General features: G+C 45.8%; 1 protein-coding gene across 1 annotated transcript in view; it reads left to right on the top strand.

Annotated features, from left to right (window-relative positions):
* Positions 1-1,273: 1,273 nt before the first annotated feature.
* The window catches only part of LOC104276925 (beta-adrenergic receptor kinase 2), a gene marked incomplete at its 5' end in the record, with an annotated part of 43,081 nt that continues 31,968 nt past the window's right edge, over positions 1,274-12,386 (top strand). Inside the window, one exon of the mRNA XM_009873399.1 lies at positions 1,274-1,350. Within this exon, the coding sequence (XP_009871701.1) occupies positions 1,274-1,350 (77 nt within the window). The remainder of the gene's footprint in view (positions 1,351-12,386) is intronic.

Raw genomic sequence — 12,386 nt, 5'->3', positions numbered from 1 at the left:
ACTGACCTGTTGGGTTTTTTTTCTGACGTGAAGAAGTAGTTCTGAGTCCATATTTTACAAGCCTTAGGTGCTCTGACTTACTTCTGCAGAAATGTGAGTGCTATTTAAGAATATTTTTTAGGGCATGAGTACTCTGTACAGGGTATTTGTGGGTTATTTTTATAAAAATAAATAGTACATATGAAAATACCAATTTTAAAATTGGAAACAGAAGTAGCCTAGTGGAATTTTGACTTAATACTCTGACAACATAGTTGTTTTATCAAGGCACGGTACTGCTGGGCTACATTGATTTTGAAATTTATGTACTTGTATTGTTGCCCATATGAAATTTTTATAGGCATTATATTAAAATGAATATTGAAGTTGCTTGACGAATAAAGGAAATCTGTGTTAATGTGGTTTAAATAAGTGATTGTGCCATTATAAATTAGGCAAAGTAGATGTTAAGTGCACTGCAGCCAAGCCGGGGGCCTAATGGAGCCCGTGTTGGCTCGTTTTCCAACTGATCCGTGACCGTTGCGGCGTTCACAGCCTGGTGGAGCTTGCAGTGACTCGCACGTTGATTTTACGTGGTGCAAGCTACAACCTGATGCAAGGATGGAGGAAGGCAGCACCGAGCAGAGTGTCCCGGGGAACTGCTGTGATCCCGGGCCTCCACCTGTTATTGCCTGTGGGCCTCTGGTTTTGAGGGAAAACACGCCGCGTTCGGTGCTCCAGCCCCATGCAGCCCTCCCACCCAAGCACACGCACCCAGCTGGGCTGAAAACCAGGGAGAGCCTGGGAGCTCCCTCTTAAACTGCTGTGCTCCCCCTTCTGCAGAGCACGCGGTGAAGGGAGCCATATGCACTCACGGGTGACTTTTTTTTTTTGCTCAGTTGTGGTATTTTCAGACCTTATCTAATAAGTGTAGATTCTGGAAGGGGAGTTCTAGCACCGTCACACCGTGGGGTGTAGGCTGTTGGTATGTTAAGCTTGAAATGCAAAAGCTATGTCTCTTCTGCACGGAATAAGCACTCTCATTTCTGCCATTCTGCACTGAACAGTGTCAGTGTTACAATGAGGAAAAGCATTAGTGCCTGCAGCACAGTGAACTCTCACAGCCTTTAGGTAGAGCGGAGGGTGGGCTGCTGTGCGGGGATCATCGAATCACAGATGGGCAGTGCTAGCGCGTTTTGTGTGAGTCTTTTACAACCATGTTTCTTTATAGTGGTGCTTTTCTCCAAAGTGTGTTAAAGCCATCCCAAGTAACTTTTTTTTTTTTTCCTTTTAGTATCCGCAGTGTTATGCAGAAATACCTTGAGGAAAGGGGTGAATTAACCTTTGACAAGATCTTTCATCAGAAAATTGGTAAGTCGTATTTCAATAAGATGTTTTTGAGATTGGCTTGCCTGCCCCTTCTCTGTAATGACTGCTGAAAAATCCGTGTTGTGGGTGGTCTGAAGAACACTGGAATATAGAGAGGACTTAGTAATAACAAAGGTCTTCAATAAAATGAAATGTTATGAAAGGGAAGAAGATGAAGCAAGGCAATCTGTCAACTTAACTTCATGTTCTGGAAAACAACTGGAAAAATAATTGAATTATTTGGAAACATCGAGGAGAAAATTATATTACTTGGTATGGGCTTGTCAACAATATAATGTGTCACATCAGTTAAACTTTTTTTTTTCCCCTTCTGCCGAGTAATAAGCCTTGTTGATAAGGCAGCAGTAGTAGCAAAGATACCACACGTGTCGTCTGGGGGTCTGGCATGGTGTTCCTGCTAGGAACTGGGGGCAAGTGCTGGGTGTTGGGGGGCAGAGCTGTTGGGAGAATCGCTTTGAGGAGCAGTTGTTGGTGCTGTCGTGTGGCCGTGGGAGGAGGTATCCAGGGAGTCAGGGCAGCTTTCTGGTCACCAGTGCAAATACTGGGCTGGAGAAGCTCTGTATTCTGCAGACGTGCTGAGGAAGACTGTAACCACGCCGAGGACGAGGACAGAATCGCAAAAAATCTCCATGAACTAGAGGAGGAGAGCTGGAAAAAAATGCGGTGCTGCTCGGTCAAAACAAACAGTGCACCCGTGCTGGAGAAATCACCGAAATACAGGGTGGGGAGCCACTGCTCAGGTTGATGTTTTTAATTGACTTGGCTGTTACCGTGAGCCGTAGCTGCGTTGGCTCAGCCAGATCACACGATCGAATGTAAAATCAGCATTGCAGCCAGTGAGGCATGTGAAGTAATCCTCCTTTGGCAGAATTTGTGTCCGTCCTGGCACTGGACTACAAAGTATACATGGACCTGCTGGAAAGAGTCCAGAAAAGAGCAGTGGGAATGAGCAGACCTTACTTAGCAGACTGCTAAATATGACCTGTGAGGAAGTATGGAAATAGAGTTGTTACGTAGGCTATGAAAGGGAGAAGCGAGGTTGAACAGTCTTCAGAAACAGAAAAACTGTTGGCGAAATTAGGAGGTTAGTCAGTTTTCCAGGGGCTTCGCATGTGAATTAAAAAATATCTGGATATGAGTAAAACCGTTTTAGTAGTAAAGCAGGGGAGTGGATTTCATGAGGAGCTTGCAGAATCTTTGTCCAGTAGATTTGAGCCGTCAAAATGGAAATCTAGAGCCCAGAGTTTCCCTAACCTATCAGTTTCTTGCCCAGACCTCAAGATGCACCATTCACGGATGTGCAGAGAGGTTTTCTCTTCCTCCCGCCTTGGTATAGTCATAGCAGGACTTGCCCTCTGTTACCTGGAAACAAGGAGCTCTTCTGTGACCACTTTACTGGAGTTTCGGTTACTTCTGAAGCTGGTTTCTTCTGAAGTAGAATTTAGAATTGAGGAAGAAGAGGTTAAACACGACTGTTCTTAACAGAAGACTTTGCATAGCACTGGAAAATATTGTATTGCTTTCCTGTGGCTGTTCATTTAAATTTTACTGCGTTTTCTGGCTTATTCTTTGCCATTAAATTAGTTCTGTTTCCAGGCATTAGCATAATTGCTTGTGGTAAAGTACCTTCAGTTTTAGGCGAGCATGATGCAGAAGGGCTGTGAAAATGAATGTGTTGAGGTAATTAAGCGTCTAATCACCTTGTTGTTACCTTGTTGTACGTGGGGCTGAGGCTGGACCCGTGGGTGCAGGTCTGGGGTGGTCGCCAGAACTCAGCCTGGGTCAGACGAGTCCCTGGTCTCGGGCTGTGATACTGCAGGTTCATCCCCTTGCTGCCGGCTCTTCCTGTGCCTTTATTTTCTTGTAATAAAGCCGTCTAGCAGACAATGCTTTATCCCTTTATACTAATTATAAAACTTCATCAAGCTACCTATTTTTCCCTTTGGCAAGCAATGTAGGACTGTTAACCTTTTCTTCATTTTTTTCCCTTCTGGACCGCAGTTCTTTCTTGCAGCTCCAAGTCATTGTCGTGATTTTTTGTTTTTTCCTTCTGTTTTTCAGTATCCTTTCAAATGTAAAACCCAGGGCTTTGATCAGGTCTCTGATACAAGTCTTTCTGATGTCTTTTATCGAGTGGTTCCTGTTGGATGTTTTCCTACAAGTATGTCTAATTATGGTGCTGCTTTTAGCAGTTGCAGGTGTTTATCCTTAATGAGCCCTTAAATCCTTTTAGGATAACTGGTTTCCAGGTTGACTTCCCTCAGGTGTGCAACTGCAGGGAATTGCAGGGGCAGTTCGGGCTTGGAAGCCAAAACCTGTCTTTTGCCCCTTAGGATCAAAATAGGAGCAGGAAACTTCATCAGCAAGCAGCTGGCAGCAGCTCCTCGGGGATGAAAATGGCCTGGGGGCATCACAGGATTTGCATAAACAAGTGTCTGTCCTGTTTACATCTTTTTTCTTCATCAGGGCGAGTAGGTTGCTCTCATCTCTTGAAGATGGCAATGGCTGTTCACGGGAGCAACGCTCCAGAATGATCTTGAACTCTCTAAGAATCGCCTAATGAGTCAGAGGACATGAAGATAATAGAACCACCCAGAAAAAAGCTCTGGCAGCGCTTAATTGCCCAGCAGCCGCCTGTTCCCGCAGACGCTGCTTCCTCCACAGCAGAAGCTGCTTGGGGAAGTACAGCCTGTCTTGAAGCCGAGCGCGTAACCACCTTTAGCTGCTTTTCTTTTTACCACATCCTGTTTGCTACCACACCAGATTATGCATTTGCTTTAGAATAAAAGAAAAAATAAAAAAAGGAGAACCATTTTCTGGTATCCCTATATCTGTAATTTGCACGAGGAAATCTACTCGGCTTCGCCACCACGTTGGGATTTCGTGTGGAGGGCAGAAGCTCTGCTTGCAGGGAGCAGCTCCGAAGGGAGCTGTGAGCTGTGGAGCTGCTGAGTGGATCAGGGTCTGCTGCAGGGTGAGCCACGGCCAAGTGTTAAAGGGAGTGAATTAGGTCATAATATTGCTTTAGAACAGGATTAGCCTGGTTATTGAAGTCAGACGCTTTGGAGTGAGCTCGTCGCCAGTTATAGTTCAGCTACTGACGCCAGACTTTGTGACAAATTGTACCTATCTGGTAGGCAGTGAGTAAAGCTGGCTTAGAAATTCAGGAATGTGACGGTAAAGCATCCTACAGCTTCGGGTCCTGGCTTAGATTTGGCCTTGGGTTCTCTGATGACTGCTTTGGAAGCTGGTGGGACGTGCCTGTTTGTTGAAAAACTTCTCAGTTCCTCATCTGTTACACAGAGCTGTTGGGTTCAGGTCTTGGGGCAAGATGAGAACAGAACATACATTTTTGCTGTTCCAGCCCCTGGTCATGCTGCAATATAAGCTTTTCACCTTGCCTTGTAAGTAACTTGAGATTTTTCCCCTGAAGCTGGATCTAATTTCTGTTTTATTTTCTCGAAATATAACACTTGTAAAAAGAACCAATTAAAAAAACTTGTAGTTGACGTAACGAGTTACAAACGTGTTTTTTTTCCTATTTACCACCCACTTTTGTGTAGTGAAGGATGATCTTTCTGGAGTGATTCATTTAACTGTCTCTTCTATCCTCTTAAATCAGCAGGCTCCGAGCTGGAGGTCTTCCCAGCCAGGGTGAGCATTTTGCCATCTGCATCAGTGCTTCTTCCTACACACGCGCGTCTTGTGAGGGCCTCTCTCGCTTCTCATCTGCTCCCTTTATACTGCTGCAGCTAAGTATAGCCGAGGCATCTTCTGGTAGCTTTTTAGCTGAATTTCCAGAGCAGATGAGCATTGGGTCTCTTTTGTAGTCCCTTCTGCACAGGCAGCCTCCAACCACGGGGAGGGACTTTTCTGCAGTTAGAGAGAAACGTGCTCCTGACCGTTCCGGCTGCCGTTTCCTCCGGCTTTGTCAGTGACAACTTTTCCGTTGAAAAAAACGACGAGCTAGGGGTGAGAAGAGCTTAAGAGCGGTTTGGTTTTTTTTAGGGCAATGAATCATGCTTTCTGCTGCTTGTTTTCTCTACTTGTGGACCCATCATATTTCGTTATTTCAGTTTTGCTCCTAATCATTGGCCAGATCTTGAGTTAAAATCTGTTGAGAAAAACATTCTCGCTCTTCCTCTTTCTGTTGCCAGTGTGGTAGCAGAGTGTGCTGCGCTCCCCGAGATACCTAAAAATAACAGGCTGGGAAAAGTACCTCCCCAGAGCATTATTTAAGCTATTGTTTAATTTAAGCATAAGATCTATGCACTGTTGGCATTCTCAACTAATTAAATAGTTCTCTGAGGAAATAACAACGAAAGCAATAAAACTTGGTTGGGAGCAAAGAAAAGCACCTGGGTTTTTGGGCTCTTCAGCGAGCAGGGGATGACACAACGGGTAGATCTTGCTTCTAGTCGTTTCGGGCCACTTTGGATGGCTCTGAAGCCGTGCTGTTGGGGCGAGTGGCCTTCCCTCCCGTCCTGGTCTGGCAGCACTGGAGCCAGTGTGAGTCCCTGGGTGATGGGTCGAGGCCATCCCGCCATCCCTCCATCCCTCCGTCCGTCTAGTGGGAGGAACGAGAAGAGGGGAACAGGAGAGGCTGTGCAAAAACTCGTGCTGTGTCTTCGAAAACTGAGAGTATTTTCCGAGGCAGAGTCCCCTGGGTGCATACGTTAGCTCCCCGTCTAAGACCTGAAGGAGTGGAAATGTCGCAGCCTTGGACTTCTTACCCATGTTTTTGAGACTTTATAGCACTGCAGTGATTTTCCTGTGTGCTGGTATATTGATGTGAGCTAACCTGCAGCCATGTAACAGGGAAAAGAGTTACTTGGTGGGCTGGTCGTTCAAGTGGTTTTAATTCTGAGGTTCCTGGCTGGAAGACAGCCACCCTACAGAAGTAAGTGCCATCAAAATTGGGAAGTAACTATGCAAACGAAAAATTACATTTAAAATACTGTTTGAAGACTGGTCTTCTCTCTCATGTTACTTCTTATTTTGAGTTCCAGTTTAGACTAAGACATGGATTGCAAATAGTCTGTGGGAGGCTTTTAGGAATCCATTGAACGCCAGCTTTCCTTGCACGATTTGTATGGTCGGTTAAAAACAGCACAAGACCCAAACCACAAGTGGATGTCGGAAGCTGTGTGATTGTAAACTGAAACAGAAACTATTGATGTAAGACTTTTCACAGCAGAGCTGTTCCTGTGCAGCGATTGCCCACTTGTATCAAACTGGGGTGTGGACAGTGAAAGAGAGGAAACACGATCTCGGAGCCTTCTTACAAAGCTCAGCCTGTTTTGCTGTATGCAAATTTTTTTTTTCACCGAATTGCTGTTAGGTTTCAGATCTAGTTGTTATGTCACAATTTAAATGTTACTGGAAGCTACATTTCTTTCAACATAGTTTTATTTTGTGGCAAAATAAGCATTATGCTTGCCTGAATTATGTTGAAGATCGCTTAGAGGGAGGTTGAAGCTTCCTCTCCTGTAGGCTCCACGTGCGTTTTATCTGCAGACAGTTTTAAGGGAGTATCTGTCTTGTGTGTCAGGGACAAATAGTATCCAAAGTCATTATAAAAAATGTATGTATTCATTTTGAATTTTCTTCTGATCATAAATAATTGAACATTTCTTTGTTGGGATGCAGCCTGATCGACTCCCATGCCTGCCTCTTTGGGGTAGTTGAAGATACTCAGTTGTGTGATTTCCCAGTGGACTTGCAGATGAAGTCTGAGCTTTAAAATAGGAAAAATATCTATCCTGTCATCTGAAACCTCCCATAAGGGATAATATACACATGCAGGTATATACTAGCATTTATATACAGCATAGTTCTGGGAAGATTGAAGTCATGAGGAAAAAGAGTCTTTATCCTAGCAGAGCAGTGTAATTATTCAGTTTTAGGGGTTAGATTATGCAGAATTCCAGGCAGGCTGGAAATTTTGAATGCCAGAAGTAGTATTGTAGGAGAGAAGATGAGCAAGGTTAGGTAGTGAATATGACATAATGAATTATAAATGACTTGAAGGAAGTTTCACTTGGATGTTTCCATGTTTCAGTTTGCAACGAGCCTCTGTACCAGGTAGTGGCAGTACCCAGCCTGCTCCGGCTTCATGTCTCGTAGCTCTGGGGGTTTTTCCCCAGGAAGAGTGCGTGTAAGCTCATTCATTCCTTGACGATTTGTTCGGTTCCTTGCTCAGGGGCTCGCGGGGCTCCTGCGTCAGGTCCTGCTGCTGGGGGACATGTCGCTCTCGGCTGGTGGCTCGCCGGGCTGGCAACCGAGGAGGGGCTGCAAGGTCTGGTTTGGAAAGCTCTGAGCTGTATAACATTGGTTATAAACCCATCCTTAATATAACACAAAGTGTCCTCTGCACCAAAGATGGGGTCTTCTCTCTGCCTGTGCCTGCTTGGGCTTTCTTAGCTCCTTTCTGGTGGTCATGCTTGTGTGCGAGCGGTGACGATGCTCAGTTTTGATTTCTCCCTTCTCCCCTCCTCGATTTCTCAGTCAATCAGAACGGTTGCACTCCCATGGAGTTTTTATCAGCGTGTCTTGAGAAGCAGTTCACAGACCAGTTAAGCGTCTGAACACCGCTGTGAAATAGGTAGATATTAGTTTTCCTTGTCTGCAATGTGGCGTAATAACAACTTTAGTGAGATTGACCTTCATAGCTCTGGCTCACTAATTTAGCAGGTTCTCTGGCCTTGCCCGTCCTGCTCATTCCTCTCAGTGGGATAACTCATTAGTAGTAGGAGAAGGGCTCAGAAACCAGGAGAAGAGTAAATAGAAGCTGAACTGCTCAAGCTGTTAAGCCTTCTAACTTTCAGCAGTGCTTTATAGAGATGGAGCGGTTAGAAACTCGCAGAGCGGAGAAGCTGGAGAGCTCTGACTGTCATCTCCCTCGTGAGTCCATTTGTAAAGGGCCGTGGGTATTTACTAGAAGCCTTTCAAACGCTTTTATCATTCTGTGCCCGTATCTACCCTATAAAAGAACGAAGCACAATAGAACGTGCAAACTGCCCGGGCAGTCAGTGCAGGCTGGCGAGGCTCTCGCTGCAGCGCGTCACTGGGCGCGCAGTCGGGGGCTGAGTAACGGTACACCGTCGGGCCTCCGGGGCGTCAAACCCGCCAGGGGAGCAGCACAGGAACCTTATAGGGTGGTTGCTTCTCTCTTTCCTGGCCTCTGTCCACTGACAGCGTTATGTCCAGCCAGGGCCTCCACAATATTCTGCTCTCAAACGCCTGCCCGTCTGCCGTGGTTGGATAGGTGGGCTCAGAACTCTGCAAAGCAGTTTCTTGGTGTTTCTAGATACTTCTGTCAAGATCAACTTCGCTAAAAAGGGGAAGGAGTCTGAAGAGAAGCAGAACCATCTGTCTCTGAACCTCCAGCTCTCAGCAGCTTTCTTCTTAGAATGCACAGAATAAACCGGAGGAATGCGTTGAAATTCATGTAGGAGAATCATCTGTGCACTCTCACTGTTGTTTTAGTGGTTTTGCTCCTCTTTACGTGTGTGCCCTGGGTATTTACTAACTGAATACTACTGGGTTTGTGTTTTGATTTCAGCTGCAGTACAGCAGTCTGCCTAGGTGCTATTGCAGAAGAGTTTGATTCTTCACGGTGGTTACGACACCAAATGGTACTTGCCGAGGTCAATACTGGCATCGGAGGCTTGAGAATACCCTTCTGCTGTGAAATTACTCTGTGTCTTCATTACCTGATCCCATCACCTCACTGTCCCCTGAGAAAAAGCACACACAGACCTTGGCCCTTTGTAAGGAGTAGAAATACGCCACCCGGTGTGCTTGGTGTGTTCAATAATTCATAACAGTGAACAGTTCGTAGCCCAGAGCGCGTCAAAAGAAATAGTGAGCTTTTCAGTGAGAAAGGGATATTGGCTTGCGTTATGTGAGTAATTTGGAAAAGTCGTTGAATGGAAAAATACCGATCAAGAAAATAACAACTTTCACGTCCTTCATAGGGACTGAATATTCTTGTGACGTGGGGAAAGAACTGATAAAACAAGCAACAAATAACCATCGTGACGTTTTTAAGCTGCTAATACTTGTTAGCTTGTTAATAGCTTGCTGGTAGCTGCTAATGCCACTTGCAAAAGTGGTGGGAGTTTCTTCTATGTACAAGTGAAAAAAAAGAACAAGACCTCTTGTGCTGTGTATTTCTTGATGAGCTTTAGTGAAGGAATTAATCATGTTCTTTGCAATAACAGATTGATTGAAATGAAATGCTGCAATTCTGTGTTAGGTTGTCCTTTTAAAAATCAGAATATTTTTCCATATCTTTGTTTAGTGATATTAGCTCTCTGTCTTTTAGAGACACCTTTTCTTATCTACAACATTCTTTTTCCTTTCACCTTTGATATGCTGAATGCCTTTGATACTTGACTTTAATGTGCCGAATTCCAGCTGACTGAAGGAGACCAGACTATGAAAGACAGGTACTAAATATGGTTCAGATATACGTTTTCCCCATACTTTTCAAGCTTTGAGAAATGATTTATTGCCTGCTCAATATTCAGAGGTGCATTTTGTGGGGATATTAAGGTGATACGTGGCGGGGTTTCTTGAGGCAAAGCTGCAGTGGCAGTTGCAGTGGGTGAAGCACAGACATCGCTTTTTTTTCTTTTCTTTTTTTTTAATGATTTACAGCTGCATGTTAAAAATAGAGCACGTTATCTTCAGAAATCCTTTTATCATTCGAATTGACTTGCCACTGCTTGACAGGCTGACAGCTGCTGGTCCCACCCTTTGACAGCGCTGAGCTCCGGCACAGGGGAGTCCCCGCGTGCCTTCTCCTTTGAGGGGCCGCCTCTGGGCGCCACCCCGAGTCTTCTGCTCCTCACCGCTCCCCTGGGCATGAAGCAGAGCCATAACTCGCCGTAGGAGCTGCTTAACATCCTCTGCCTCGTCAGCCCGTACAGACGGTCGACGTGGAGTCAGTGTCGCAGCCGGAGCAGCGGTGGAGCTCCCCGGCTCCTGCCGAGGCTGAAGGCTCACCTGGGTCTGGTGTTTGGGAAGTGATTTCACTGGCTGAAAAGCTACTGGAAAATACGCCAGGAAATAAGGATTTTCTTTGAAGATGCTTGAAGCCTTTTAGCCAAAGTTTATTTTCATATGATGATTTATAGACGTCATTAAACAAGCTATCTGGCAACTTCCAGACTTAATTTTGAGCTCGGTTTGATTCTGTTCAAGGGAAGGTCTGCACGGAGATATGTTTTAATTTGTTACGATGTATTCTTTTTAATGAAATGTGAACATAAGTTAGGCTCTATTAGCAAAAACAAGTTAAGAACAAATAGCTCATAATCAGAAAGCAAAGCAGTGAGATCTGTGGTGCCTCCCGGGCTGTGAGGGTTTTTGTGGCTTTGTACCCAGCCAAAGCCTTGATTCCTGCGCAGATGAGTTTTCCCTCATAGTAGAGAGTCTCTTTGTTCCTGAAAAAGGAAGTCGGTGGTTCTCTCAATTTTGGAGCTTTTAGGTGGTCTTAATTATCCTGTGCTATGGCAACTGAGTGCGTGTGCCGTGCAGAACCTGACGGGATGTTCTGTGACACCTGCAGGCTGCTTGGGATTATGGTTTAATAATAGATCCCTAATGTTTCACGTCTGAGACCCAGATCTGTTACTGATGTGGATGGTGGGCTCGTTTCAATATGTGAAACAAACAAAATGGGATAAACCATGAGATGCACGCTGGGAGGAGTGGTAGTGTTTCAGGAGCAAAGACAGGCTTTTCTGGGGCCGAGGGGTCTGCGATGGCACTGCACCCCTATGCTTGTGCTGCTCTGCCAAACCCAGCCTGAGCAGAAGGATCAGGAGAGGTCTTAGGGCAGAGACCCTGCAGTGCCCGATGTGAGGAGACGCCCTGTCCGCCAGGGTGTGGGGAGCAGAGTGTTTGATCTGGAGAAGCTGGTGCCGAAGCTTTGCCAGCCCGGAGCCATCAGCCGACGCAAGAGCAGCCGGTGCCGGTGCGGATGTCACTCCTTACCTATTTTGTCATTATTCTGTATTTACACACAGAGTGGCTAGTTAGGATTTGGAAAAGGCTCAATATTTTTGTTTTCTTACTTGCTATTTTGCCTACTGGAAAGAATCAACATCAGCATTCTGTACCATGTTCAAGTCTGCTGTAAATAAATGCAGCTTCCTTTCAGTCACTGACATGGTGAATCCTTACATCAGGGCTCAACGTGTCTATTTTTAGCTCTGCTGCCTTACCTAGTCACTTCTGTTTGTTTTAATAAGATTTGTATTTACTCGTGTTAAAAGGGTATTTGAATTAGATACTAATAAAATCCCAGTTAGAACTAGATAAGCAGTTTTCTCCGAGGTTTGTTTTATTACGGAGTTCCTCATTAATTCTGTTTTATTGTTATGATCCTGTGCTCTGGGTGAGTTGACGCCCTGGTGAAGAAGGAGATAAGGCGTTAGGAAAGCAGAGGTGACCTGGCCGAGCACGGGGCAGGGAAATCACAAGCAGCTGTAAAAAGAGAAGGCAGCTCTGACCCCTGCACGTGGAAAGGGCAGCCTTTCTGTATTAACACTCTAAGCGTTCTACCTTGCTTTTTTTTTTTTTTAAAAAAAAACTACTTTGCTAACAAACAGGTGGCTTTTAAATACAATTTGTAGTGGCAGAGCAGTGCCCAGCTCTGTCGGTGTGAGTGGTGCTGTGCTAGTGAGGCTGTTCTGGGGGGGCTTCAGGTGGGACCTCACTCGTGCCAGGGTGGGTAGGGCTGACGGGCACCGGCCGTGCTGCAGAGCCCAGCGATGGGTTTTCATCAAACCAGGGTGACAGTGGAGGTGTGGATACAAAACCCCGTGGCTCGCATAGCCTGGGAGGAGCTCTGGGCTCTGTGGGTGGGCACCTCGCCACAGGCACCTGCAGGGCACGCGACGTGGGCAGCGTGGAAACCTTGCGTGGAGGTGGGAAGTGGCGCGGCGGGCTCGCTTTGGAGGAATAGAACAGCGCGACCCACAGCCCGTTGAGAGGTGGTGTCAGCG

Source organism: Apaloderma vittatum, unplaced genomic scaffold, assembly GCF_000703405.1.
Source record: "Apaloderma vittatum isolate BGI_N311 unplaced genomic scaffold, ASM70340v1 scaffold12367, whole genome shotgun sequence".
Lineage (NCBI taxonomy): Eukaryota > Metazoa > Chordata > Aves > Trogoniformes > Trogonidae > Apaloderma > Apaloderma vittatum.
The sequence above is the reverse complement of the archived record's forward strand: the minus strand, read 5'-3'. Positions and strand labels throughout refer to the sequence as shown.